Source organism: Conger conger, chromosome 4 (assembly GCF_963514075.1).
Source record: "Conger conger chromosome 4, fConCon1.1, whole genome shotgun sequence".
Taxonomy (NCBI): Eukaryota; Metazoa; Chordata; class Actinopteri; order Anguilliformes; family Congridae; genus Conger; species Conger conger.
The window spans coordinates 17,866,238-17,893,310 of record NC_083763.1 but is presented as its reverse complement, the minus strand read 5'-3'; the positions used below and the strand labels follow the sequence as shown (position 1 = coordinate 17,893,310).

At 45.0% G+C, this 27,073-nt stretch overlaps 1 protein-coding gene and 1 long non-coding RNA gene across 5 annotated transcripts in view; one reads left to right on the top strand and one right to left on the bottom strand.

Moving 5' to 3' along the window:
- Positions 1 to 1,880: 1,880 nt before the first annotated feature.
- Positions 1,881 to 5,367, bottom strand: LOC133127515 (uncharacterized). The gene is made up of 6 exons (XR_009708631.1): positions 5,000 to 5,367; positions 4,443 to 4,598; positions 3,988 to 4,084; positions 3,459 to 3,587; positions 3,016 to 3,124; positions 1,881 to 2,757 (listed from the first exon to the last, which is right to left on the bottom strand). It is a non-coding gene; the product is annotated as an uncharacterized LOC133127515 (long non-coding RNA).
- Positions 5,368 to 7,365: 1,998 nt separating this feature from the next.
- The window catches only part of mast2 (microtubule associated serine/threonine kinase 2), a 143,927-nt gene continuing 124,219 nt past the window's right edge, over positions 7,366 to 27,073 (top strand). For 2 of the 4 annotated variants that reach the window (XM_061240473.1, XM_061240471.1), the window contains exon 1: positions 7,366 to 8,655. In XM_061240473.1, the coding sequence (XP_061096457.1) occupies positions 8,575 to 8,655 (81 nt within the window). In that variant the 5' untranslated portion in view covers positions 7,366 to 8,574. The remainder of the gene's footprint in view (positions 8,656 to 27,073) is intronic. The other 2 variants (XM_061240472.1, XM_061240470.1) reach the window with 1 other exon arrangement.

Genomic DNA, 27,073 nt, shown 5'->3' with positions numbered 1-27,073 from the left:
CACCTTAACTGCTTGGAAGGCTAGCACCAATGTTTTGAATTTGATGCGAGCCATGACAGGCAGCCAGTGGAGGGAAGTAAGCATTATTATTGTAATGTTTATCTGTTATAGTCTAACAATGGCTGTATTTAGAGATTCCCTCCTTTTCTTTCCCATTTCTCATTTTATTTTCTCTTCCATTATTTTTTTCTTTAATTTTTTATGCTTTCTTCCCAAAGAAGTTATTTTCATTGATTTAATCTTCACCTGTCTTTGTTTTCTCTGGAATGTACATACAAGATTCCTTAGTTATTTATTTATATGTATTATTTACCATTTACCACATGGAGCAGGTACCTTATGTGGGAGAGGTATTAGCAGGGATGAATATCATTTTAGTCTTACCTGGGTTGAGCTTTAGATGGTGGTTGTCCATCCAGCTCTGGATGTCACTCAGGCAAGCAGAGATACGGACTGAAACCTGTGTATCAGATGGTGGGAACGAGATGAAGAGTTGGGTATCGTCCGCATAGCAGTGGTAGGACGGCCCATGTGCAGTGATCACAGGGCCAAGGGAACGAGTGTAAAGCGAAAAAAGAAGCGGGCCTTGGACTGAGCCCTGGGGAACTCCTGTGGCAAGGGGCCGAGGTGTCGATACCGTACCAGCCCAGGCAACCTGGAAGGAGCGACCAGAGAGGTAGGACTCAATCCAGTCCAGGGCTGTGCCACAGATGCCCATTGCTGACAGGGCAGACAGGAGGATGGAGTGATCCACAGTGTCAAAGGCAGCAGAGAGATCTAGAATCTAGAAGAATGAGGACAGAGGTGAGGGAGGCTGCTCGTGCGGCATGGAGTGATTCACTGACGGAGAGGAGCGCGGTCTCTGTCGAATGGCCCGATCTGAAGCCAGACTGATGGGGGTCTAGCAGGTTGTTGTTAGAAAAGACAGAAGAAAGTTGACTAGAAGCGGCTCGTTCTATGGTTTTAGAAAGAAAAGGAAGAAGAGATACCGGACGGTAGTTCTGGATGATGGAGGGATCCAGAGTGATGTGGGCCCTCTTGGAGGATGCTGGAAAACAGCCAGAAGACAGGGAGGAATTGACAAGGGAGGTGACAAATGGGAGAATGTCAGGTGTGATAGTCTGGAGACGAGAAGAGGGGATAGGGTCAAGGGCACAGGTTGGAGGGTGGTGGGAGAGCAGGAGTTGAGAAACATCAGTCTGTAAGGGGGGAGAAAGTGCAAAAGGAAGGGATGGGCTTAGAGGGGGGAAGGGCACAGTGAGGGGGGCAGGGGTTGTAAAGGATCTGCGGATGTCTGTGACTTTCTCATCGAAAAAATCAGCACAGTCATCAGCAGCGAAGGAGGACTGCGGTGGAGGAGGCGGTGCGTTGAGGAGAGAGGAGAAAATAGAGAACAGTTTCCGGGGGTTAGAAGTGGAGTTCTGAATTTGTGTCTGATAGTATTTCGCTTTGGCGGCAGTGACAGTGGAAGAGAATGCCGCCAGGAGAGATCGGTAAGTTGTGAGGTCTGAAGGGTCTCTGGATTTTCCCTACTTCCTCTCCGCTGCGCGGAGACTGGCCCTGGAGGTATGGAGGGTGTCAGATATCCAAGGACTGGGAGGGGATGTGCGAGGTGGCTTTGAGACAGGAGGACAGAGAGAGTCAAAGGCGGAAGAGAGAGATGAAAGGAGGGTGGCAGATGCAGAGTCAGTGGGAAGTTTGGTGAAGGATTCGAGAGGGGGGAGTGAGGCGGTGACAGTGGTGGCAAAGGAAGAGGGTGAGAGGGAGTGGAGGTTATGGCAGGCTATGGAAGTGTGGGTGGGAGGAGGGGGAATTTGACAGTTTTCATGTAGGCTTCCACACATGTAAAAGTTAATTCTGAAGAATTTGTTTCAGGTGAATAATCAAAGACAAAATCATTTTATTTGACATACGACACGTTCTCTGAGTACAGCCAAATAAATATAAATAACCAGAAACAGAAGTTGATGACGATGATAATGCGAATAATGATGAGGTTTCTGTAAATCTTTATTAAATGTTATGTGTATTGACATGTGTTAGCTAGATATTACCAGCTGGGACATATGAAGGGGAAATCATCAGGGCTGTAATGACAGCTATGGAGATGACACAGTGATTTTCGATGTGGTTGTTTGTTTGTGTCTGAGGTAAGCAGCTACTCACTCATCCCTTTCCTAGTTTAATGTGCTAGACCATGTGATACTTAGTTACATTACATTACATTACATTACATTATTGGCATTTGGCAGACGCTCATATCCAGAGCGACGTACAGTTGATTAGACTAAGCAGGAGACAATCCTCCCCTGGAGCAATACATTGTTAAGGGCCTTGCTCAAGGGCCCAACGGCTGTGCGGATCTTATTGTGGCTACACCGGGGATCGAACCATCAACCTTGCATGTCATGCACCTTAAGCACTATGCTAGCCCCGTATGTTATGTGATAAATAGACAGCTAAGTCCGCTAAATAGTTCATCGATGATGCTACCTTGCGAACAAAATCAAAGATTCTGGAGCTATACAGTCTATCCCAGAACTCCTGGTCAGGGAAAATCTCATCCAAAATCAGGGCTGACTGATGGCAGGGCTCCTGGCTGGGTGCAGTACTCTTGGACCTGGAGCTTGGGCAGAGGATGCGGGACAGGACCTTGTCATCCTGGTCATCCATCTGTAAACAGCGGTCCTCTGAAGAGCTCGCCATAAAGGATGAACCCCACATGGACCGGCACAGGTCTGACCCATTGGTGTACATCTAGACCCATGTGATAAAAAGGAATAAGTGGGATTCCCAGAACACAATGCTGACATAAATTCTACTCCAGTAGAGGATATATTGCACATAACCTTGTCACCATTCTACACTCCTCCACTTAGCCACATTTATTGTCATAACTTCAAAATTATATGTGATACTGTGATTCCATTGCTTCCTGAGAATGAAATTGAATCGGGTTTCTAATATAGTATTCATGCATGTACACTGACGTTTTCAAGGAAAATAATTTCATACTGTGCTAAAAGGAAGACAATCATGTTGACACTGGTTGTTGTCATTCTCCCATTTGAAGTCAGTGAGCCAGTTTTTAGCACAGGTCAGGTCATCCTTGCATGCATCAAACCTGGTAGGGAAACAGAAAGACAGTGTGAACGTTCTGTGAGAATTTTGTTTTTTTAAGTTCCCCCATCCATCTCTACAACATCATTTTTTGGAGGGTGCACACCAGCATGTGGTCCACTGGCATGCCTGCAGCCATGATATCCCATGGGAAGTTATCCTGCCGGTCAGGTGCAGCATGCCACTGAACATTGAGCTTTAGATGGGAATACCACTGGCGGCTGCACTGCTAGCAGTGATTTATTAACTTTAGTCCATTCATTTTAATAGTGTACTTCTGGCATAGATTGTTCTCTTGGTCAGCGGTTTTTATGAGATAAAAATATGAATATATTTACCAACTGTCACAGAAGCTGACACAGACTGGGACATGCAAGACGCCAGCAGTGTAGTTGGGGTTCGTCCAGTGAACTGCTTGTGGCGAGCACTGATAGAAGCACTCGACTCTTTTCATATATGTCTCACACCTGAAACGCAAGACCCAGAAATCTTAGGCTCAGGGTCCCTTATCAAGAAGACTACTGTGGCCCTGATCTTTGAAGGGAAGTTTTGTGTTAATTCACAGAAATTGAGGCAGTTGAGTTTGTCCTGTGAATCCTTTGCTGGGTGCACATAACATTCATATATAAATCACTCAATTAATGGCCATCTGCTTGAGGCCTACTTGGTATTCCCCAAGCATACACTTGTGTAAAATATTGATTGGCACTCAAGCCTTTTATTGCCATTACCTTCTAAAATGTTTGCAATGAATAGCACACTAAAATGTATTGATTGAAAAAAAGCTATAGTATGATTTATGTCCTCTGGCTTAAAGTTGAAATGCAATGCAACTGCTGAATGTACACACATGTTTTTGACACTTACCTGTCACTAAGTGGCTGACAGATATCCCATTTGGTGTTTTCCACTTTTGTCACAGGGGAGACAAGCTCTTCAGTGAAGTTAGCAGTGCAGCAGGATGCTTTGAGAGATATGGTTGCCTTACAATTTACAATTTCATACATATTCATTGTGCTATTTCAGCCTTTTTAAAGTTAGATCCATCATAATGCATTATGTCAATCAAATAATTGTTTTCATTTCAATTTAATTTAACTCATTATTTTTTCAAGAGCAAGAGAAAAGTTAGAATACAGATAGAGATATTTCGATCATGTACATATCATTTAGTATCCTTGTTTAGTATCTTTCTGAGGCTGTAGACAAGAAATACAATGACATACACACTTGTTGCTTTCCCACAATGCATAAAACGTCCATTAATGTTTCACAATTCATCTTTTGTTGGAAATAGAGCAATGCACTCATAGTACACTCACCAGAAGAGTACAAAAGACATTCTTTCATTGTTGTCTCTGGGCTAGGGAAACTTTTTTGACCCCTCCGTGTTAGACAGCCATCTTTAAGGCTTAATGCTAAGTCCAGTTGGAGCACTGCCCCCAACAATGCCACGTAAACTTGCATGTGATCCACCGCTGAAACACAAATGCAGAACTGAGCAGTCAGACAGATAAACAGAAAGAAAGGAATCTTGCCTTTGACAGACAGCTTTCATATGTGGTTTGAATCACATGCACATTTCTACCATCAAAAAGTAAATACAGTAAGGTCAAGGGACTAACTTATTAGTTAAGAGTTTTTCAAAATACATTTTTAAAAATGTAATATTATCGAAAAATCTTTTTACAAATAATTGGCAGCCAATCATAGCCACTGTAGGTATGATTATTGCAAAGGAGTAATATGAAAATTGCCCCTGGCATTGTATTCATAATTTGTCTCAACAATTCCTTTAATGAAAAATGCATTAATAGTAATTAAACAATGAAAATATATATTTTTTTGTTTGCTCATAAATATTATACAGACAACTTACCTGGATAGATTGGATTTGAAAATGAAAATGTTTTTTTTGCCCTTGGTTCTGAAATGATCCTGGAGGGCTAGCTCTTTATATTTTGACAAAATCAATAAGAATTCAGACTTTGTCCTCTTACTTCAATAGAAGTGATGACATTTTAAGTTTAACCCTTCCCAGTCATACATTAAATGAATATTTGTGAGTGAGAGAGAGAAAGAGAGAGAGAGAGCTCTCAGTACTATATGCATATTGCAATGGCTGTAGCTGTTATGTGTTATACTATGCAACAAGGCCTGCAGGAGCTTTTGTCAGATTTTTGGCATCATTTCTTCTGAACTACTTTAATTTTCCTCATAGCTATGACTTTTCTTTCTTCCTTTCTGTTGCTATAATTCTTTTTTCCACATTTTTATATTTCATTATGTGCTGTCATTCTTTAATTGTTGGTACTATAGTATCTTTCCAATTATTTAAAATAATCTTCATAGCTGCTGAGGAAAAAGTAATTACCTTACTTTGCATTTTATTTAGTTCAGGATTATCATTGATCTCATTAAGTAAGCATAATGATGGCAATATGTCCAGTTGTTTATCTAGTGCTATCTAGAGCAGCGGTCACCAACACGGTGCCCGTGGGCACCAGGTCGCCCCCAAGGACCACATGAGTTGCCCGCAGGCCTGTTCTAAAAATAGCACAACTCACTAGTGAGCTGCATCTAAAATTTAATTTTATTCTGTTGCTATTTTTTTAAATCACACTTGCATTTATATAGATTTAAAAATGACAATATCTTAAAAATGTGTTTATTATACATGAAGTTTAGATACGTTTAGGTGAGCTCTGACCTACTCTAGTTCAAAGGTCAGTATTGTGTGCGTGACAAAACAAACTGGTAGCCCTTAGTATGACTCAGTACCCATGAAGTAGCTCTCAGTTTCAAAAAGGTTGGTGACCCCCTGATCTAGAGTTTACATTATTCCTTTGCACTCTGAAAACGAATGTAATAAGTTTGATCAAATGTATGAATTTGGTCTCTAGTGTAATATATTTTCTAAGAGTATATTAGAGTTTTTTTTATAAGAAATGTATAATTACCGATTGTGTATTTTGAATACATTTTGACCATACTGCTTTGACATTTTCTTCCTTAATCATAACTATTATCATGGGAATTCATGCTTGTATTTTCCAGATGGGTAACCACAGGATGGCAGCAGAGAGACCGATTATATTTTCACTTGACAAGTTATTTGCCACACTATACAGTCCCCTCCAAAAGTATTGGAACAGCAAGATCAATTATTTTGTATTTGCTCAACTGTAATTGAGTTTGAGGTCAAAAGATGTACATGAAATGACCAATACATCTTTTATTTCCTAGTATTTGTTTATCTAGATTTGTTAAACAACTTAGAACATATCACCACCCATTTTTTAGGTGAGCAAAAGTATTGGAGCATATGACTGACAGGTGTTTCTTGTAGCCCATATGTGTCCTGTTTGATTGGTTGGTTAAACAAGAAATAGTTCTGAATTTCTACTCTTGATTTTAACCTTGGGGTTTGCCTGTGAAGACTGCATTTGTGTTAGAAAAGATAAAGCAACATGAAGACCAGAGAGCTGTCTTTGGGAGAAAAGCAGGCCATAGAAAAGAGCTTAGAAAAGAGCAGGGCAAAGGGCAATTCATTTCACAAGCATTGGGGTAGCTTATACAACAACTTTGAATGTCCTGAAAAAGAAATACTGAGCAACAGACATCGAACAGGTCGAAGAAAACCCCCAAAACATCAGTCAGTGACATCACAAACGACCTCCCCAGTAAAATCCTGGAAAAGAATCACAAAAGAAGAATGTCAATGGGTTGCAGGCTTGGTGCAGTCATTGAAAGCAAAGGATATGCTACCAAATATTAAGTGTTATTTACTTTCATTTACCTCTCTCTGTTCCAATACTTTTGTCACCTAAAAATGGGGTGGTCTGATACCAAAGGTGCTATGTTCTAAGTAGTTTAACACATCTAGGTGTAAATACCAGGAAATGAAAGCTGTCATTTTGTCTCTTGTCCATCTTTTTATGCCAACCCCAAATGTATTGTGCATTACAAAAACAAAGGAATTTGTCTTGCTGTTCCAATACTTTTGCAGGGGACTGTGTATGGCGACATACAACAAGATGTCGCTAGGGCAATATGCCCGCCTGTCACAATCAAGAGAGTGAAACTGAATCGATTGTGTCTGAACAGCTGGCTGTTAATCTATTTCCACGTAAATACAGTGACTAGACCAGATTTTAGTTTTCTGAAATTACCTTGTCCGCGGCGTGCCGCTATCGTACAACAATATGGCCGCCGCCTTAATAAGAAATTCTGAGATCCGGGAAGTTAGTCAGTTTTCCATTGGACAAGAAAATGAATATACAGTCAGAAAGTAGCAAACTCCTGCATCATTACCAGCTTGGATACCTAAAGAATTGATGCTATACATTTTCCATGGATATGACTAATAGTTTATCTGCAAGACAGAATTCAGAGCTGTGCTTCGAAAACGTTAGTTACTATGTCAGTTTCGCACATTTTGAGGAGGACACCTGCCAAGAGAAATGTCATAATGTGACAATGACAGTAGCTCGTGTGAGTTAGTTAGCTAGCAGCGTGCAGTCGAATTTAGCATTAGCTAGCGTTTATTTTGGCGGCTAGAGCGACGGCACACGAAAACCATACGCGAGATACTAGAATAAAATAATGTTTTTTTTCCCACATTGAGAAGCGCAACATTTTGCAGGAAACCCTTCCTTTGCTTCCCGTGACGCTTTTTTGTTCGATCCATATCGATTACAGCTGGGAGAAGAGACAAGTCTGAAAATGTCATAGCTAAACGAAAGGAATACACAACAGACCAAACGCGCAGCAGCTAGCTGTGCTAGCTGGCTAATTAGACCAGAAACGATGGCTCGCTAGCTAGTATCAACTTCGTGGCTTGCTAACTCGTGGTCATATTTCAGTAGTAGAGCTAACGTTAGCTAGTTTTAAACGCCGTAGTTTGCGCAAGCTAAGTCGTGAAGTTCGTAAACGTTAAAACATTTAAAAATGGTCTGTAACTTCATTTATTTCCTTAGCGAATCAGTTAATCAGGACACCAAAGAAACTCAAGGAATTGTTAACGTTAATGTTACCTTTACATTCGCAACTGGCAAAAATTTCTGTTGAGAATGCAAGCAAAATCTACCTAGATTAACTACCTTGCCTTGTTATCTTAAACTGTCTTGCCTCATCATTAAGGAACATCTCGAAATGTTAGTTCGTTTTCCAAATTCTTGCTTGATTTTGCTGGCTAGTTCGTTTGAATAGCAAACTAAATTAGCAATTTACAGCTATTTGCATTTGTCTGAACCAAAGCATTTGACAAAGGTATCCAACGTTAGCTTTTTCCAGCCACCAACAAATGCAATTTAACTTTAGTTTATTTGCTAGTTAGCTAGCTAGCTTTCTAGCCTTGAGAGATAGAATAGACGAACCGCCTTCTTCAGCAGAACCTTGGTAACATTAACGTGGATCTATTAGCTGACGTTAGTTTAAACCACAAATAGAAAAATGAAGAGGACAGAAAATAAAATCAAAAGAAAATTCTGCAATTCCGACCAGCAGGGAAGCGGGACCGAAGAAAAAGATGCGGTGAGTACACAGTAGCGTTATGGCTAGCTTGCTCGGTAGTCTCAGGTGGAATTTATCCCGCCTCTGGTTTGATATTAACTTCTTGAGCTCATTGAAGGAATTGCATTCCTGTTTCTTTTAATTTTAAAATATATGTGTTTTCAGTTTCTGTTACTCTTCTGCTACTCTTCTGCGCAATTAGCAGAAACCGCAACGCGGGTTGTGTCATTGTTATCTTGGCTAACGTACGAGCTGGCTAATACTGACAGAACTGTCCAATTCCCTTGTGAATATTCTTGCTCGGCAGCTAACGTTATATCTGTCAGTATTTGAGATGCCTATCATACATGCAATTTGGGCGGCTAACGTGTCCTATAACACATGATAATTACTTCAGGTGAACTATTCATTCTCCATTTATTTTGTTTCTGAAATAGTAAAATGTAATTAGATAACTTTCACATGTCATGACTTAACATGTATTTTTATGCTTTATATTGGCTGAACAACCCTTGGCTGTTTTGGCATATTTTGTTGGTTTAAAATGAATAGCCTACTCACAAGCCAATAAACCAGAATCATATTGCATGTTATTGTTATGTTAGTGCCAGGAGTAGCTAATTTAGCCATACGAAGCTTCATTGCTCTCTCAGTCTCTTAAAGGAAATGGTAAAGCAATCAATGTTGCTGAAAGACAATACCTGCTATTCAACTGGAGAATAGCTGAGAGAGTCAGTAATTCTTCTTCTAGCCTAATTCAGAATTAAACGCATGTTTTAGCTTTTGTGTCTGTGTTCGTTAAGATAAGGTTGTAACTTAGTTGTGTCCATGCGTAATATCAGCTGTTCTGCAAATAGTCTTCTTCAGTGAACTGAAATACCATTAATTTATTAAATGGCTTTTGCATTGTGACGAAGAGGCTCAGTTGTGGTCAGTAGACAGTTAATGCTGGTGATGTGATGTTTTGAAATGAGAGGTGTGGCGTCTATATACAGTTTGGATCAGACCTAATGTTAGAATCTGAAGTCATGCAAGTGGAAGATTCCTCCCTCATTGAATTGCACTTAAGTCTGCCATCGGACATAACTTGCACCACATTACCTCATCTCCCTCTTTCCTCAGGTGAATCATGCTTGGCCTGTAACATAATGTCTGATAAAATGTCAGACAGAATGAAAAAGTACCTGCGAGAGGTGCTGAAATTGCTGAGGTTAATAAAAGATAGTTGCACACTAACTGTTCATCTGTCAGATCACATAAAAATAAAAATGGAATCCAAAATTCCAGAGCCATTTGTTAAGACCCGCCTACATTCTTTCAAGCTGCACTTTTAAGTGTGGATAGGGACTTCTGACAGCATGCCGCTCTCTGCGGGCAGTTGCTGGGCAGCAGCGATTGAGTGTGACACAGCTTCTGCTCCTGTGATCCTGTAAAGGGCTGTTCTCTGGGCTCTGCCCTGAAAGCACATGCTCTGACACAGTATGACTCGTGGGCATGGGCGGGGTTTTCTCCTCATCTCCCGCTCCTCCCCCAGTCCTCCCTCTTCCTCAGCCTGGTCATGACTCATGACCTGCTGCACTCTGTGCAACAGCATGCCACTGGCTGCAGCCCTGTCTCTCTCATTCTCTCATTCTCTGTCCTTTCTCTGGTGTAATTGCAAGGTTGACATCTGTGGAGTGGTGTGCCATAGTTGATTTCTGCGTGCAGCTAGATCTAGGGTCAGTTTTGAAGGATTCAGTATTCAGGACTAATGGTGTCGGCACCTGCTGTGTTACGTCATCTTGCAGTATTAGTCTCCTGACCAAGATGTGCATTTTCTTCTGTATTACAGAAAGATATACTGAATTTGCCTGCGTGGCTGGTTTTGAATGGGAAAAATCTAGTTTGCATTCATGTCCTCCTTTTGCACCTTCAGTTCCAGTCTCACCAGTATGATTTGTTTGTGTGGCTCCTGTTGATTTTTCTAGATACATTTGCAAAGACTCTGTAAATACATAAGGAGACTTCATGTATTAAGCCAGGGTGTTGGACTCAGTTGTGGTCCACACCTTCCTGTGCGTACATGTTGTAAGGCTGAGCTGTGGCCTAATTGATAGAATATGTTGGCCTGCAGTGGTCTGATTTGTTCTTCTCCCTGGACAGTGAATTATCTTGCTTACAAAGCCTGGGGCTTGCTTTGAGCCCTGCTTGATGTCTCCCTATATCCCTCTCTGCATGAAGTTTACTTTTGATTTCTGGTTGAATTCAAATTCAGAACTTGAATTCAGAGGCAATCCTTTGGTATTTCAGCTGACTGTTATGTAATGTGCTCTGCTGTTGCTGTAACAGTGTAGAGGAAAAAGTGCTCACAGCGTGTTCGCTCTCTCTCATTGAAAATATTTGTACCTCAGGCTTGGAGGAGTGCCAGATCAGCTCTGGGCTTCTGCAGTGGTTTGTACACCTGAGCCACACAATAGCGGAGTGTGTTCTTCCTCGCGCTGTCTCAGAGAGACCAGAAACATCTGGAAACCCAGCCTGTGCTTTCTATTAGAGGGCAGGGCTTCCATGTCCCTGCTCCGTCAGGTCTCACCTCGCACAGGATAGATTTACATCATCCTGTTGCCACAACACAAGATTTCCACACGCAGTATGAAATGTTCTCAAAAAAGTTTACCGGTGGAGCAACATTTCGGCTGGGAAATGCCTTTGGGTTTTGCTGTTGTTGCCGTTTTAGCTGTACCTAATAATTTTCAGGCTGATGCAATTGCGCCATGACTGGCTTGGGAACTTTGATGCAGTGTGCAGGTATCATCCATTCTTTTGTACTGCACCACCTGAGAATTTGTTGTATGAGCACATGGCTGCCAAAGAAGACATTCTCTGATATTTGATTAGATTATCATGAGGCCCTACATAAAATGTCCTGGTGAAATGACCCAAAGGATGTATTGGTAGGCCCGACATATCAAAACATCTCCTCTACTATCGACCATGTAATTGCAATTTCTTATGCAAGGCTATTCTAGTGAGAAATGTGCGTTTCAGTTCTAAATGGTCATCAGCAATTATATTCACGAGGAAGTCATTCTGAAATATGCTGCGACTACTTTCACATGATAGCTTCTCCAGCAGAACTGTGAGCTGGTGTTTTGTTAGTGGATACTGGGCAGATTAGCTCTGTCCCAATAATCCATTTTCAGTCAGCAAGCCAGTGAAACTATTGACACAGTGAGCCACAATGAGCAGGCCTTACATCGATGAACATCCTTTAGTGTCACGCCCGATAGTCCTAACATTACACTGAAGCTCAATGATGCCTTTTATTTCCTGACGTTTTTTATCTCTCAAGATTGATTGTGCCTTTAGTCGGTTTTGGTGATGACAATGCGGACAGTGTTCCATCTTAACTGTTGCCATGGAAAGCCTCGCAAACATTTTGCTAAGGAGATTAATGTCTTAGCATGCTGCGAGTATGCACCACATTGTTCTGCACAGGCTCGTTTGTGTGCTCCAACGGGAGCTCTTTGGCGTTGGAGTTGGCTGAGTGCAGCCTGCCAGTTCCATGTCTGCACCTCCAGTAAGGTGTGCCTGAATGTGTGGTTATGGCTTTGCAGTGTTAGAGATCAGACCAAGTACTTGACTATTGGAATATTTGACCTTGGCGTCATGGGATTTCTTGGAGCAGTGCTTGAAGGGTTGGCAAATAAGCCTAACAACCTATCAACATAGAAGGAAAAATCTAGTTTTGTTCTTCCTCGTCTCTTCAATATTAGCAAAGAACCATAAATAATAAGATGATTCCCTGATGATTTTTCCACCTGGAAATGGGAATGGCAGTAGATCTCCTCGCGGTTCACCAGTATTTACACTGGAAGAACCGGTGCTGCTGTGTCTGCTTTGCAGCTGGGGGAGGAAGGATTTCCTATTTGGATATTGAGTTTTCATAACCTTGATAAGAATGTTCCAATGGTAAATGATTGAAAATGTGTGTTTTATGTGCATGGGTCTGCTCTCCTCTGATTGGATGTCAGCAGCAGGATGATGTCATGCGGGATGTGGTGACAGTCGGCAGGTGTGTCATCAGTAGCTTCACCTGTCACACAATGGGGCAGTGTTTACTCTGTTCCAACAGGCATAGAAAATATTAACTTTACCCTACCCTGGGCTGCATCCATTAAACTGATTTTGCATATCCCGCGACATCCTATTGACTGTGTAGTTGCAGGCACAGATGATTGTTCCAATTGCACACACTGTAATAAAGACTCGGCCTGATATAACAGCCTGTTCAATCTGGTTCAGGGCAGGTCTGCCGGCTATATGAAGATTCATAGAGTGTTTGTTAAGAATGAAAACAGCACGTTGCTGTGATGTCATATTTTGGTGTAACCGCCGTCTGCTTGTTTGCCTCCCAGCCAATTCCTCTGCACTGTGTTTATGATTAGCACCAGGGATACACAGACTTCCTCCCGACCAACCTGATCTTGGGGTTTGTTTTTTGTGTATTTAGCCTGAGAATAGTGACAAAGAGCCAGGAAAGCCAATTAGCAGTGGGCGAGATGATTTGGAGCCCGTAGAGATGAGACATAAAGGCACGGAATCGCTTTTCTGTGGGAGGAGGCGGACTGGTGATCGAGCGCGGGCGCTCTGAGGGGCAGGTGTGGTCCTGCCGTTTTGGCTCACAGTCAGCCCCCAGGCCTCCTGAGTGACTCCATGGAGACTGAGGCCTTCTCCCTCCTCTGAGGGGTTGTTACGGAGCTCTTGATTGATGTTGAGTAGGTCATAAAAGGCTGGAGGTCGGAGGTCAGAGGTCGCAGGGATCACATGGCTGGACAGCGATGATGACACCGGCAGTGTTGTACAGTATGTCAGCCCTTTGCATCGCAGTCGGCTCTTTGTATTCTCTGTCATTGATATCTAGCAAAACTGAATACACCTGGAGAAGGGGTTGCATGCAATCTCTTGAAAATAATTTGACTCGAAGCTTTGGTGCCTACGTGTTGAAATCTGAGAGGGCCCTCTTGGTGTTTATTCTGACTTGATTGGTTTAATTAACAGGCTCAGAAGGATACGTTTTGCTCAGAGTATTTCAAAATATGTTCTGAATGTCCTGTGTCTTTGTGTTACCCATTGAAAAATATCACCCTTTTCATATGCATTCTTTTAGATCATTACAGAATTTATTTTAGCTTCAGCGCAAGACTCAACAGAGAGAAAAATGTTGCATGTGCGTTGTCTTCAGAGCCAGAAGGTGGTAGATTTTTTTTTTTTCTCAATAAAATACATTTCTGCATAAAGCGAATGGAAGAACTTGGTTTGTGGTGGCAACAAGGGAACATGTTCTCTTACAAGATATGCTGAAGTTCAGATGGGGGCCATTGTCAAAAGTCATTATATAAGGCCACTCTGATCATGTTAAAAGTCAGCTGCTGTACCTTGTTTGAATAAGCACTGTGTGAGTGATTGATCTGTCTTTGGCAGGACTTCTACACTCCATTAAACCATTTGTACACTGAACAGATTTCATCATGCTTTAATCTCTTTGTCATTCTCTGTACAGCCACAGTAACAATTCAAGGTTCAAGGCAGTCTTGTGGAGAGAGCTCCAATATTCCTTTGCCATACATGTTCTCTTGTGTATTATTGAAAGCAACTTCAAATATGTGAGTGTGAGGCTTTTAGGTAGAATAGGTGTTCCCATCACTGTGGACGCGATGGATGAGATTTAGGACGTTAGGCTCAGGAGGCCATTGGCAGGATGTTAGCTTGAGGAGGGTTAGTGAGATTTGGGATATTAGCTATAGGAAGCCAGTGAGATTTAAAATGTTGGTTTGAGGAGGGTCATTGAGATTAGGGATACTTGCTTGAGGTGGGCCAGTGAGATTTAGGATGTTGGTTTGAGGAGGGCCAGTGAGATTTAGGATGTTGGCTTGAGCAGGTCAGTGATATTTAGGTAGTTGGTTTGAAGAGGGCCAGTGAGATTTAGGATGTTGGAGCCGTGGCTAGAGTAATGGACCTTAATGCCGGCATCAGTTCATTACAGTTGCACACCGAGGACTGGGGTTCGATTCCCGGTCCTGCCAAAAAGCTGTGTTTGGCCGGATCATGTGAGAGTGGCTCACCGCTCCGAGGATTGTGGGAGGGACTCGGCAGGGTGAATTGCCATATACAACCGCACCTCGATCACTTCAGAATCACGGTTACGAGATGAGGCTATGAGGCTTGGAGAAGGCGTGTCGTTCTTGAATTTTTTTTTTTGGACCTTTTCAATCCAGATTTCATCCCTTACGCATGGTATAATCGGTCTAATTCTAACGTGCTAATGACAAGAGTCGGTCAGATCGGAATCATAAACTAAACAGAGCTCGCTCTCTGGCTGTGGCATCAGTGTTTATTCACTTTCCTTTAACTTGATGACTATCTGTACGTAGTCTCACGGCATTCCGATTTATTTTAAGCCTCTAAAAAAATTTGTTATACTCACGCACGTTATATATTGTGCACGTTATTCCGTTTGACAGACACTCGAATAAACCGGTTGATCGACCATTACAGCCTTCTTCAACAAAAACCGATGGCGTAGTAGGCGTTTGGGGCGGAAAGGAATTTCCAGGAAGAATGCCAGGAAGAATGATCCCCCGTTGGCGGAGATACTCGCATAAATTGTGCACGTTATATTTGTGATGGGATATTTGTGATATTTTTCAAACCGCTGTATAATCAATAATAATAATCGTTTCGGTTAAAAATTGTGAAATTTGTGCAGAAATCTTATTTCTCGCTATTTCTCGTGCCGATTCAGATTTTCACGCATATTCTGATTTTCGGGAAGAAAACTTGACGAGTCTGGTCATACTAATGTACACAATGGCTATTTTGAATGTTATTTGTTATTTTTTTAGAGGAGCCTGGGGATATAGTTATTGATGTTTATAAGTAGCTGTGGGTACATACTTCAAGACAAAATGATTGGTAAGCAATGAAAAGGGCCATTCTCGAATAGCCTACGAATATTACACCTTAGCTGATTGTCACCCACTAAGGATGTTGGTTTGAAGAGGGTGAGGGAAATATTGGATGCTTACTTGATGTGCCCAGTGAGATTTAGGATGTTAGCTTCAGGAGGGTTAGTGAGATTTAGGATGTTAGCTTCAGGAGGGTTAGTGAGATTTAAGATGTTAGCTTCAGGAGGGTCCGTGAGATTTAGGATGTTAGCTTCAGGAGGGTTAGTGAGATTTAAGATGTTAGCTTCAGGAGGGTCCGTGAGATTTAGGATGTTAGCTTCTGGAGGGTCAGTGAGATTTAGGATGTTAGCTTCAGGAGGGTCAGTGAGATTTAGGATGTTAGCTTCTGGAGGGTCAGTGAGATTTAGGATGTTAGCTTCAGGAGGGCCAGTGAGATTTAGGATGTTAGCTTAAGGAGGGTCAGTGAGATTTAGGATGTTAGCTTCAGGAGGGCCAGTGAGATTTAGGATGTTAGCTTCAGGAGGGCCAGTGAGATTTAGGATGTTAGCTTCAGGAGGGCCCGTGAGATTTAGCAGTAAGTGGGCTGAATGAAGGCCTGCCTCCAGCTGCAGTCTCAGAGCTGCCAGGCTCCCAGGCCTGGGAGAATGGGGAGCATTGTCCCTTAATGCCGCAGTAAGGCCCGGTTAAAGGGCCCAAAGAGGGAAGTGAAAGTGGGCCAGACAGCTGTAGAGGCGGAGGGAGCAGTAATGACAGCCCTGCAGAGACGCATCTTTCTCTCCCCTCCCATCCGTCAGAATTGCAGCACCCGGATCGGAGTGCGCCACGGCAGTCCATCCTGTGTAAACTGGACCTCTGTGGGACTGGGTCAGGCTGAGGGACTGGATATCAGGGCGGCAGTATGCCCTACGGTCTGGGTGGAGTTCTGAGCATGGCAGTGCTGATTGGACTCGGTAAGCCTGTGTGCCAGTGCACAGATACTGTTGCTAAGGGAGGGAGGGGCTCTGCTGGCAGCCTGTCTTCCTCCTCAGGACAGGCTGCTGAGCTCATTCGCCAGGTCTCTGTGACAGACAGGGGCTCCACCTGCCCTCCGCCTTCCATATAGAGCCACTGTGAAGGGAGGATTTGCAGTGTGCCATCAAGTCCGCCATCCTCTGAAACGTCCTCAGTGTTTTGTCTGTAGCTCATCCCTGCTCATTTTCTTCTGTTTCCTTGAGCAGAACACAGATCTACCCAGACTAAGGGCACAGCAGTGCTCTCTGGGTTTACATTGGCAGAGGAAAAGTCAGTGTGCCATGTGTATTGATGGTAAAGGTTGAGTGAGGGTGGGGTTGGCTGCTCCTGTGTTTTGGTTTGTTTGGGGGTTTGTTTTTCCACTCAAAGTGCCGTAATCTGGGCGTCGCAACCTTTTGATAGGAGAAAGCATAGCGGCATAAAGGGCAGTTTCTGTAATGTTGACATTATCGTGCATTAATCTTTTGACAAACAACTTCATTTAAGAATAGGGGCAGCACTGCCCAGCATTGCTTTCAATTAAAGAGCTACTGCGACTGTTAAGTGCTTTGAATGTGAAAATAAAGGCAAGATAAACAGAACAAAGATTTGTGCAGGCCTGGATAGATGAAAGGAAGGGGGAAAAAAAGACAAAAACATAATAAGCCTTTGCACAAATACGTCAAAAGTGTTTGTGACAACACTAGAGCTGTTCTTGTAATGAAATCATTTTTTTCAAAGGAGGGCGAACAGTTTTACTTTTGTTTGCTCCTTTATTCAGACGGGGAAAGTAGAGAATAACGTCACAGAGAAAGGGATCACAGCACAGAAAGTTCCGTGGTGAGGGACCAATTCGTAAATAGTCAGCCGCCATGTGGACTGCACCACACATCCAGTCCTGATTTGTGATTTTAAAAATAATCCATCTTATTGCTGCTCCTCATAGACCAATGCACAGCATTGTGGGTCATTTTCATGTATTTGGGAGCTGCGAGGAAAGCAGGTGGCGTCTGATTGGCTCTGCTCCCGGGCACAGTGGCCCTCCTCAGGCTGCTGCGGTCCGCTCTCCCCTCGTCTGTTTGCTCTGGCTGACGAGCTCCAGGGTTCAGCTCCCTCCATATGAAACCGCTGCCAACCTCTGGCTCTCCCTGCTGCGGTACGAGCCCCAAGGGACCAGGGGGTGATGTACGGGCCCTAGAAATGAGAAACGGGGTCCCTGTGGGACGGGGAAGAACTTTGGGACGTTGCGCGCGGGCTGAGAAGCGAATCGCAGTGCTGCCGTGGCATCGTTTCAGCTCGGGGGCAGAACGCTGCTCTTTATCAGTCCTCCCTCCTTACGGGGAGGGAGGGGGCATGCGGGTTTTGGGCACTGCGTAAGGGCTGCGGGGCTCAGCAGGGCGTGGAATGCGGCCTGTAGCGGCCTGCCCCGGCTCGACTCGTGGAGAGCCCCGGAGCTACCGCGTGTAGCCTAGCAACGGAAAGCACGGTGTGTTCCAGGTGCAGTCAGAGCTGGGAGACATGGCTGCTCTCTCTGCGGTATGCCTCCTGTCACTAAGCACTGCTGCTGCCCTTGCTCTGGCTTGATTAAAGCCATTTCTCAAACACAGAAAGAGGGTAGTAAAGAGGATGGGACCAGTCATGCTTTTTTAATCAGCGGTTAAAATTGTGGCCTCTGGCTAGCAGCGAATCTTAACATTTTCAGGTATTTTGGAAAGGTTTTTTTACCTGGAGCGCGTTATAAACAGCTTACATTCTTCACATGTAATCCATTATACGGCTGGACATTTCCTTAATTGTTCAGGTGAGTATCTTGCTCAAGGGTACGACTGTGTCCCACCTGGGAATCTGACCTCATACCTGGCTCCCGGTCCTGTATGCTGCACTGCAGGCTCTTATTTCGGCCTCCAGGCAGTGTGTGGTGCCTCTGGCACATTGCAGAGCGGGCAGGGGGAGGGCAGTGTGGTCCCTCTGAGCCACATTCCCGCCCGGGTCACACGCGCTGTTTTGACTGTGCCGCGGAGCGCTCCGGCCTTCGCGTGCCCAGCTTTGACTTCCTATTTGTCTGCGGCGGAGTCAGCTGCTGCCAGCGCGGGCCCAAGGTCGAGTGGGAACAGGCCGATTCGGGAAGCAGCTTTTCCCGGAGCCTTGATGTGCGGGAGTTACGACTCTCCGGCAGAGCCCGGGGAGGGACTCCTGCAGCTCCGGCTGTCTCTCCAGGACCAACAAGAAAGCCTCCCTCTCTCTTCCCTCTCTCTTCCCTCTCCCCTCTCTCTCCCCTCTCTCTCTCTGAGCAGAGGCCCCTTACTTCCCCCTCTGTCCCTCAGTCCCTCAGTGAAGGTTTTGAAGGGTGCGTGACTCGCGGACAGCAGGAGATGCCCAGAGCGTACGTAAGCGCTGGAGTGCGGGGAGTGTGACTCACCGCTGTGTTTGTCCCACGGCTGCTCCAGTGCCAGAGTGCGCTCGCTAACCCTCGGCCTGCTGGAGTCGCAAAACAACAACATCCTGCCTCCTTTTGGCACGAGGCTCGTCCAAGGAACGCGTTTGTTCCTCTCTCTCTAATGGCAGATATGCGGCAGATTGCTGCTCTGGGATCTGAAATCAGCTTTTGGAAGGAACTGCGATTGTACGCCTCCCAAACAGCTGCTTTGCCGTTTGAGAAAGTTTGTCATCCGTTTGCGAATCATGCTGTCCCATAATGGGAGGAAATGGTTTGCGACTTGTGTAACTTTGAGCCAGACATGCGTGAGGTGGCTGGAAAACAGTGTGTCATTTATTTATTTGTCTGTTATTTTGGCACGGATTGTAAATACCATTGTTAATTTCACTGTTTCTTTTTGGAGAAATTTGTATGCTTTTTTTTTTTTTTTTTGCAAGAATTATTCATGCTAAAATGAATACAAATCCTTATTTGTCTCCCAATTTCTGTTCAGTTTATGAAAATGCAGTAGTTTTTTACTGCAGGATGTAGCACAGGCAGGCATGCACTCTCTGAAGCACAAAGCTGCTGCTGCTGCAGTCCGCGGGCTGGGCTCGAACACACAAGCTGGAGGAAGACCCTTCGTGTGGCTGCAGATGCCAGTCTGGCTCTGCTTGTGAAAACGTTGCTGATGTCTCCTGGGTTAACAAGAGGACAAGGCCACAGTGGACATGGTGCTGATGGGATTTGTAGTTTTGAGTGGTGGAGGATTCGGTATGGCAGGCAGTGCAGAAGCTGTCCCTCGATGTCCCAACAGCCTACAGCTCCCCGTCTCTGTAAAGCCTTACAGCTGCCTGGGTCATAGCTGGGTCATGTGCAGTTTATCTGCGCATTGTGACTGACGCTGTGAAGCGCTGTTGAGCCTAATGAGAGCGGGCACTGTTTGCACAGGACCGGCATTACCAGAGAAGCTTACCTCTGAAGTCTGAGGATGGCTGAAACCTGGGCTTTTAATGCTCTATCCATTGGCCTCATCACAGGCTTTCACAGAGTTTCTTTGTGTTTATTTGAGCCCAAAAGATGTTATCAAACAAGGACTTTCCCTAGTCCCCTGAGAGTTGATGCCTGAGATTTGAAAAAAATCCACAGCTTGATGGCAGTAGTGGAGGAAAGATATGGGTGCCTTTGGCAGTGTTTGGAAGTTTCCTCACAGTAAGTTCTATTATCCCCAATAGTAGGTTGAAGGAAATTGTGAATACGATTTTGAAATGAACTTCAGCCGAACCAGTGCTGAAAGTTGTCACACTGTTTAGAAACAATTTGAGAGCATCCCCCCCCCACTTTCCACCCTGTCTGAGGCACATTATGCTTGCCAGACCCTCCCCTCTCTGCTGGCATCTTAGTCAGTGTAGGACAGTGTAGCACACCTGTCCCCTGACACACTGGCTCACTCTGATCAGAGCAGAAGTATATCTCTTATTGGCAACAACTGGTTGCCCAAGGGCACTTGACTCTTAAGGCAGAGGTGTGCAACGAGCCCTTTGTGACAACTTCTGGCTCGATCATATCTGGAACTGACATTTGAATAGGCAATGGAAGCGTTTTCAAAAGATTTAGCTTTACTCAAACACAGGACTGAAGCAGTGTAGTTTATGGGGTTGTCAGACAGGTCCTTCAGGATGGGATGTTTGCACCCCAACTGCCCTGGCTTAGACCTGCAGTATCCAGCCTGTCAGGCTCAAGCAAGCCTGTACTTTACTGACTGTGTGCTCCAGGGCCCTGCTGCTGTTTCTGCATCATATCTAGCCCCTCACAGCTTTTGGTATTTCCATCTGCATGTTCTCTGTTTATGTGTAATCCTGCCATATACATAAAGTCAGAAGAGCACAAATGTTAGGATTTTGTTTTGTTTGTAATCTGTCCTTTTTGAAAAAGAAAGTTTGAAACTTTGAAAAAGAAAGTTTGAAACTTTGAAAAAGAAAGTTTAATTAAATAGTTTGTGGAAGGGGGGAATGAATTACATTGCATATATTTTCATTTTAAATGTGTTTCATAACCGCTCTGTATATTACACCCAGATCTCTGGATTCTCTCCTGAAAATAAACTCTGGTCCACAAAGCAGTTAAATGCATACTAATCACCGAAGAGGTTGGGACCCTGGATATTCAGTGATTTATATGAAAGATCATGGCTGTGATTTCTACTTCAGGGGAAAAAAAAAACCGATTTCCTCCAGTTTTATTTATTTTGTATTTTGGTGTCTTGATATTCATTTCCGTGCCAGCCTATTTATTTGATCCTATCCGTGATACTGTGTTTGTTTCTCTGTGCAGAGAGGACTGGAGAAATGGATTTGCTGTTTAAGCTTTCATAGAGGGAGCACTGGGGGAAAGGAATGTGCCCCTCTGGTCTCATAGAGGGAGCGTTGGGGAAATACAGTTGGTCTTTTTGCTTTTACAGAGGGAGCGCTGGCATGCACCGTGATATTGGGGGTGTATCTTTATTGGCCTGCAGCCGGATGTGATTATGCAGTATTCACGCCCTGAGAGGCGATGCGTTTGGTACGCCACTGAGACTGCGCATTCAGTGAAAATGCCATGCTTGAATCCTAGCCAATTCACCGTCATCTGAATATGTTTTGCTTATTTTTAATTGGTCATGTTTTAATTGGCCAAACTCAAAGGCAAGTTTATACAGGGATTCAGTAGCTCTGTAGACTCACGCTTTCTGCTTAATAATAATGTGAGCTAGTGGTTGTTTTCAGTCTTTGGTTCAATCTTTGCTTCAATCTTTGCTAATCTCATTCCACGTATACAGAAGTTGGTTACGTTTTTTTGAATTTGTGCTGGAATGATGGCACTAGTCGATAAGGCTAGTCAGATGAGCATTAGTGATATCAGCCCTGGAGTTTCCATACTGTTTATGACTACCATTTAAGTTTTCCTATAGGGCCATCGAGGGACATGCTTTTCCTCTTTAAGATTGAGGAACGTTGTGCCTTTTCACACCCGGCCCCCCTCTCTGCTCACTCACACAGCCCTGGTTCTCCATTGCCTGTGATGTGCTTTCTGCACGTAGAGGCTTTGCTATTTGGGAGGGAAAAGCCATTGTCTGTTTTCACCACATTAAGTGGAAAGCAATTTTATGCGCACAACAAGCACACAATAGCCAGTGCGCCGGAGTGCAGAGCCGTGCTCTCTGCTGGATGCTGATTAGACCGTAGTTAAACATTGCCGAGCCTCTGTGTGGTGGCGGAGGCCTCTCTATGGCTGCGCCTGAGGCTTTTCTCTCCTGCGCCAATCTCAAGTCGAAGCTCCGTGTGATCTCGGGGATTAGCGCTGGTATCCGTGCCACGTATCTGTGCCTCGTTCCGTTTCCCTTGGACAGAATCGCTGCCCTGGCAGACTGGTTAAATTAGAATTTCTGAATCCTCCTTGTTCTGTCACGCACGTTGGCCGCAATCCGACTGTTTCTAACCCAAATGTAAGTCCATGTGTAAAGTGTAAATCAGGGCCTGGTAATTAAAAGCACGAGCAGATCAAAGGCAGGCACTGCTGTTCCACAGCTCTGCAGTCATTCTAATTACAGCGAACACCCCAGGATTAAAGGCTTTCTGCTTTATGCCATCACCTAATCTATATTAAATTAAACCTGCCTTGGATTTTATCGCAGTGAGGAATGCATTTTCACTTAATCACATTTATATCTTTGCTGATATTTATTGATATTGCTGTCCTGCCTTAGCTAACATGTGTTCGCAGTGAGATGTACTTGATAAATGAATGGTGATTTATGTAGAATCGCAGAAATGATGTGATGGGATCAGTTTTCAAGCATGATTAGTTTTCTGCTTTTCATTAAGAATGGGTTTTCTGCCCCGCCGACTCCTGCGTTAATGCAGCCGCTAAATCACACAGGGAGAATAACAGCTGGGTGGGAATGAGATGGCGGGAGCTGCTGGCTTTTCCATTAGCTGCAGTGATGAGTGTTTGTGTGAGGTGGGGCTGACCCTGCGGCTGCTGCTGAGACTGCCTCTCTGAGGCTGAGACTCCTCTCTCTCTGAGGCTGAGACTCCTCTCTCTCTGAGGCTGAGACTCCTCTCTCTCTGAGGCTGAGACTCCTCTCTCTCTGAGGCTGAGACTCCTCTCTCTCTCTGAGGCTGAGACTCCTCTCTCTCTGAGGCTGAGACTCCTCTCTCTCTGAGGCTGAGACTCCTCTCTCTCTGAGGCTGAGACTCCTCTCTCTCTGAGGCTGAGACTCCTCTCTCTCTGAGGCTGAGACTCCTCTCTCTCTCTGAGGCTGAGACTCCTCTCTCTCTCTGAGGCTGAGACTCCTCTCTCTCTGAGGCTGAGACTCCTCTCTCTCTGAGGCTGAGACTCACCTCTCTCTGAGGCTGAGACTCCTCTCTCTCTGAGGCTGAGACTCCTCTCTCTCTGAGGGTGAGACTCACCTCTCTCTGAGACTCCTCTCTGAGACTCCTGCCACACTGAGGCTGAGACTCATCTCTCTCTCTGCTTTTCAGACAACAACTTGCAATACGTTTGCACTCTGATTTAATGATTTATGTTCGAATTATGGCTAGACTGTGGTAACGCAGACGTGTGCGTATGTGGGTGCACTTCTGTGTGTGTGCATGTTTGAGCATGTGTGTATCTTTGTGTCTGTGCGTGCATTCAGAGTCGAGTGGGAAGCAAAGCTGCTTTTGAGAGTGTATGAAAGAGGAGTCTGAGGTGGAGGTGCTCTGTGCTCTGCTCTGGTAGCTGCAGGGCTGCTGTTTGGGGATGTATCGATTCAGACTGCAGCACTGGGACTGCCGTGAGGTGCAGCTGCCTGTTCCTCCCTGCATTGCGCAAGCTGGCTCTGCTGGGAGACGTCCTTTGTTCTGTACAGTTTGTAATCCGACAGTGTCAAAACAGGGAGACCTGTACCCTGTACTGTCTGCTTCTGGGTTTTTTTTCCTCTTTTCTAAAACCTGTTTTTGAGCTCCATGTCCAGGTCTTTACATTATTTCAACACAGATTACATTTTATTGCTTAACTAGCAGATGCATAGCCTATAATTTGACATCTCCACCCTTGTCTGATTTAACGACTGTAGGGTGGAATGAGACCCACGTTGTCCCTCCAGGCCCCTGCACTGTGAGTGTTGCAAGGCCCTCATTGCTTAACGAGAGCTGTGCTGCTACTGATCAAGACGGAGGTGTCCTGGCAACCGGCCCCTGCAGTGACATCACAGAGCCCCAGCAGTGACATCATGGTACCTCGGGACCAGCAGGGCTTGAAACAGGAAGCCTCATTTCCCACTGGCCGAACAGAATGTTGCAAAACTCACACTTTTTTTTTTTTTTTTTCGTTCTAATTGAGCCTCCCTGCCGTAAAGAGAGAAGTCCAGGAGAGGAAATTGTCTTAGAGGGCAGGAATGCATTTTGTCATAGCAAGCATAAACAGAGGAGTTTGGGCCAAGAGGTAGGGTTACGTCAACAGTGCGGACCGCTGTGAATGGGAATACAGGCACGGAGCGGGGATGGGGTTGATGGAGTGTGTTCATGCGGCCATGCAGAGCGTGCGTGCGTTTCTGTGTTTTCATTCGCATGCGTCCGCCTTTCTGTGGAGTGTGAATTTATTGTGTGTATGAGTGTGCTCTTGATTTGCGCTGTTGGTTTGTTTGTTGGGGGTAATGGTACCCTTCTGTTGGGGGTAATGGCTGGGTTCAGAGCATTCCTATGAGACCTTTAAATATTATAAAATAAAATAAATATAAAATAAATATAAATAAATATTTTTTTGCACTTTACAACAACACAGTGGTGAGAGCACTTTTTCTCTCTGCAGCCTGACTTTGGGATCTGAAGCAGAAAATATGCTCTGTGCAGAGGTGAGAAAGCAGGCGTTCACCACGGACACCCACGGCCTGTTCATAGGTCCCCTGCTGATTTCGGTTTTTCCCCTGCGCTAATGAATATGTGCTTTTGGTAACCTTTACCTTAGAACCCCTGTTGAAGTATCCCTGGAGCAACTGCTATTAGTGTGTGTAAAGGGCGCTTTTGGAGAGCCCCATTAGCATTGCATTAATTAGAATTAAATGGATTGCCGCGCAGAGATTCTCATTCTCCACCAGTGAGGGAGGAAAGAGGTGGCTGAGCTTTGAGTGAGACTTAATCAAGGCCAGTGGAAAGTGTATTGTTCCCATTAGTCAGCGTTGGCTGAGACAGCTGAGATTGAAGACCAAGTGCTTGTGACTGCGTTTCCATGGGAACCCAGTCCAGAGAGACGGAGTTGACCTAACTAGCAGCCAAATAAGACATTTTCCCTGGCACTCTAGAGATTTTGGTTTTCACAAAAATGCTACTTAAAACATGAGCTGTACAGTTACAGACCCCATAAAAAAGGCATTAATTATGTGACAAAACGTCTATAAAAAAGATTTTTTTTTGTCCATACTGGACAAAAGAAGTGCCTCTGCTATGTGATTGAGGACAGATTCAGACACCCGGCCTGAGCCCAGCTCTCCCTCCTGAACTGCTCGTGCTCCGAGGTGGTGCAGAATAATCCTGGCCTGTTCTCAAGAAGAACATTCTCCAACATTCTCCCTGTTCTCTCATATAGCCACAGTGTGATGTGGAGTGAGGCCCAAGCCCCCTGTGGTGTTTATTGGATCTACGGGCTGTAGACCTGTCCCTGCCCCCCCCCCCCCCCCCCCCCCCCCCTTCTGCTGGCTGTGGAGGGTGCAGTGTGAGAGGGAATGGTCCTGCGTCCTGCTCTCTGGACCGCACAGTCCTCCGGCTCAAACTCCTGTGTATCTGTGTTCAGAGAAGAGGGCAGCCATTTTGTGGATCGCTTCCGTCCTGCGTGGGGCTGCTTGGTCTCTGCTTCATGTGACGCTTGGAAGTTAGGAGGCAGGTGGGCTGAGGGGGTGGCAGAATAATGCTCGATGAACCATATCTGTATTTGGGAGAGGGTCTCTTTGTTCTCAGTTCTGAGTCTTTAGCTTGGTCTGAGCCTGGGAGGGAGAATCATGTCCGTGTCTATCGGGTGAAGCTGCCCCCTGAGACGCAAGCCCTGCTTTGGTAAAAGAAAAATAACACTCCTGGCATTTCACTGTGACCTGCACAAGTTTATTACATTATGCATTAAGTGTCCGTAGATGGGAAAATGTTATGTGGTTTAAGTTAATCGGTGTTTAAGAAAAATCCAATTTTACGGTGAGGGCTTTCAATTAGGCCGCATAGAGAGCGTTCGGAGTGGCGTGGGCGAGGAGCGCGATTGCTGCGGAGCGTTTTTTAATCAGTCTCGGGTCTTTACTCTCGCTCATTCCTGAGTGGAGCCCTAACCACTGTCCCTGGAGGGGGCCTAACCCAGCCCGTTCCACTGCCAAAACCACGACCACACACCAGCAGCTTCTACTGGCAGCCCCAGTACCCAGCACTATCCCGCAGGGCTCCTCACACTTCTCTCATTTTCCTCAGGGCTGAGGTCCAGCTGTGTTCTGTACTCAGGGCTCTACATCTGCTACTAAGTTGAAAGATAGGATCCCACTAATGCATCCCAATTAGTAGATGTGCTCCCACATTATTTATATTTTCTGGGGCAAAAACTCTTGGTGGAATGGTAGCTCTGTAGAGCCTTGACACTGCTGTCCTGAGGGGAGACTGGTGTGTCTATGGAGTGCTCTGAATTGTGGCTGAAGGGGAAGGTTCAGGAAGCTTTGAAGTTCTCCCAGGGTCTGAGGGGTGAGATGCTGGCCTGAGGGGCGGCCTGCTCGGGTAGCAGATGCGGGTTGGCTCTGCCCTCGAATGGGGTCTGGACCCTGGGCAGACATGGATGGCTGGAGGTACCAGAACACCTCCCCACAGAATCAGACCTCTGATTCGCTCCACAGTTGAGATTTCCCCGGTCTCAGCCTTGGGCTCAGCTCGCTCTCTCTCTCTCTCTCTCTCTCAGCCTCGCGCTTTGAAGCCGGGATCGCACCGGGACACATCCACTCCCAATTCAGCTTTTTGCGCGCAATCCATTAACGGACACAAAACGGCCGACATTCGTAGACTGAGCCGTATCTGATCTGGGTCGCCGTTAGCCGGGCGACTGGGCT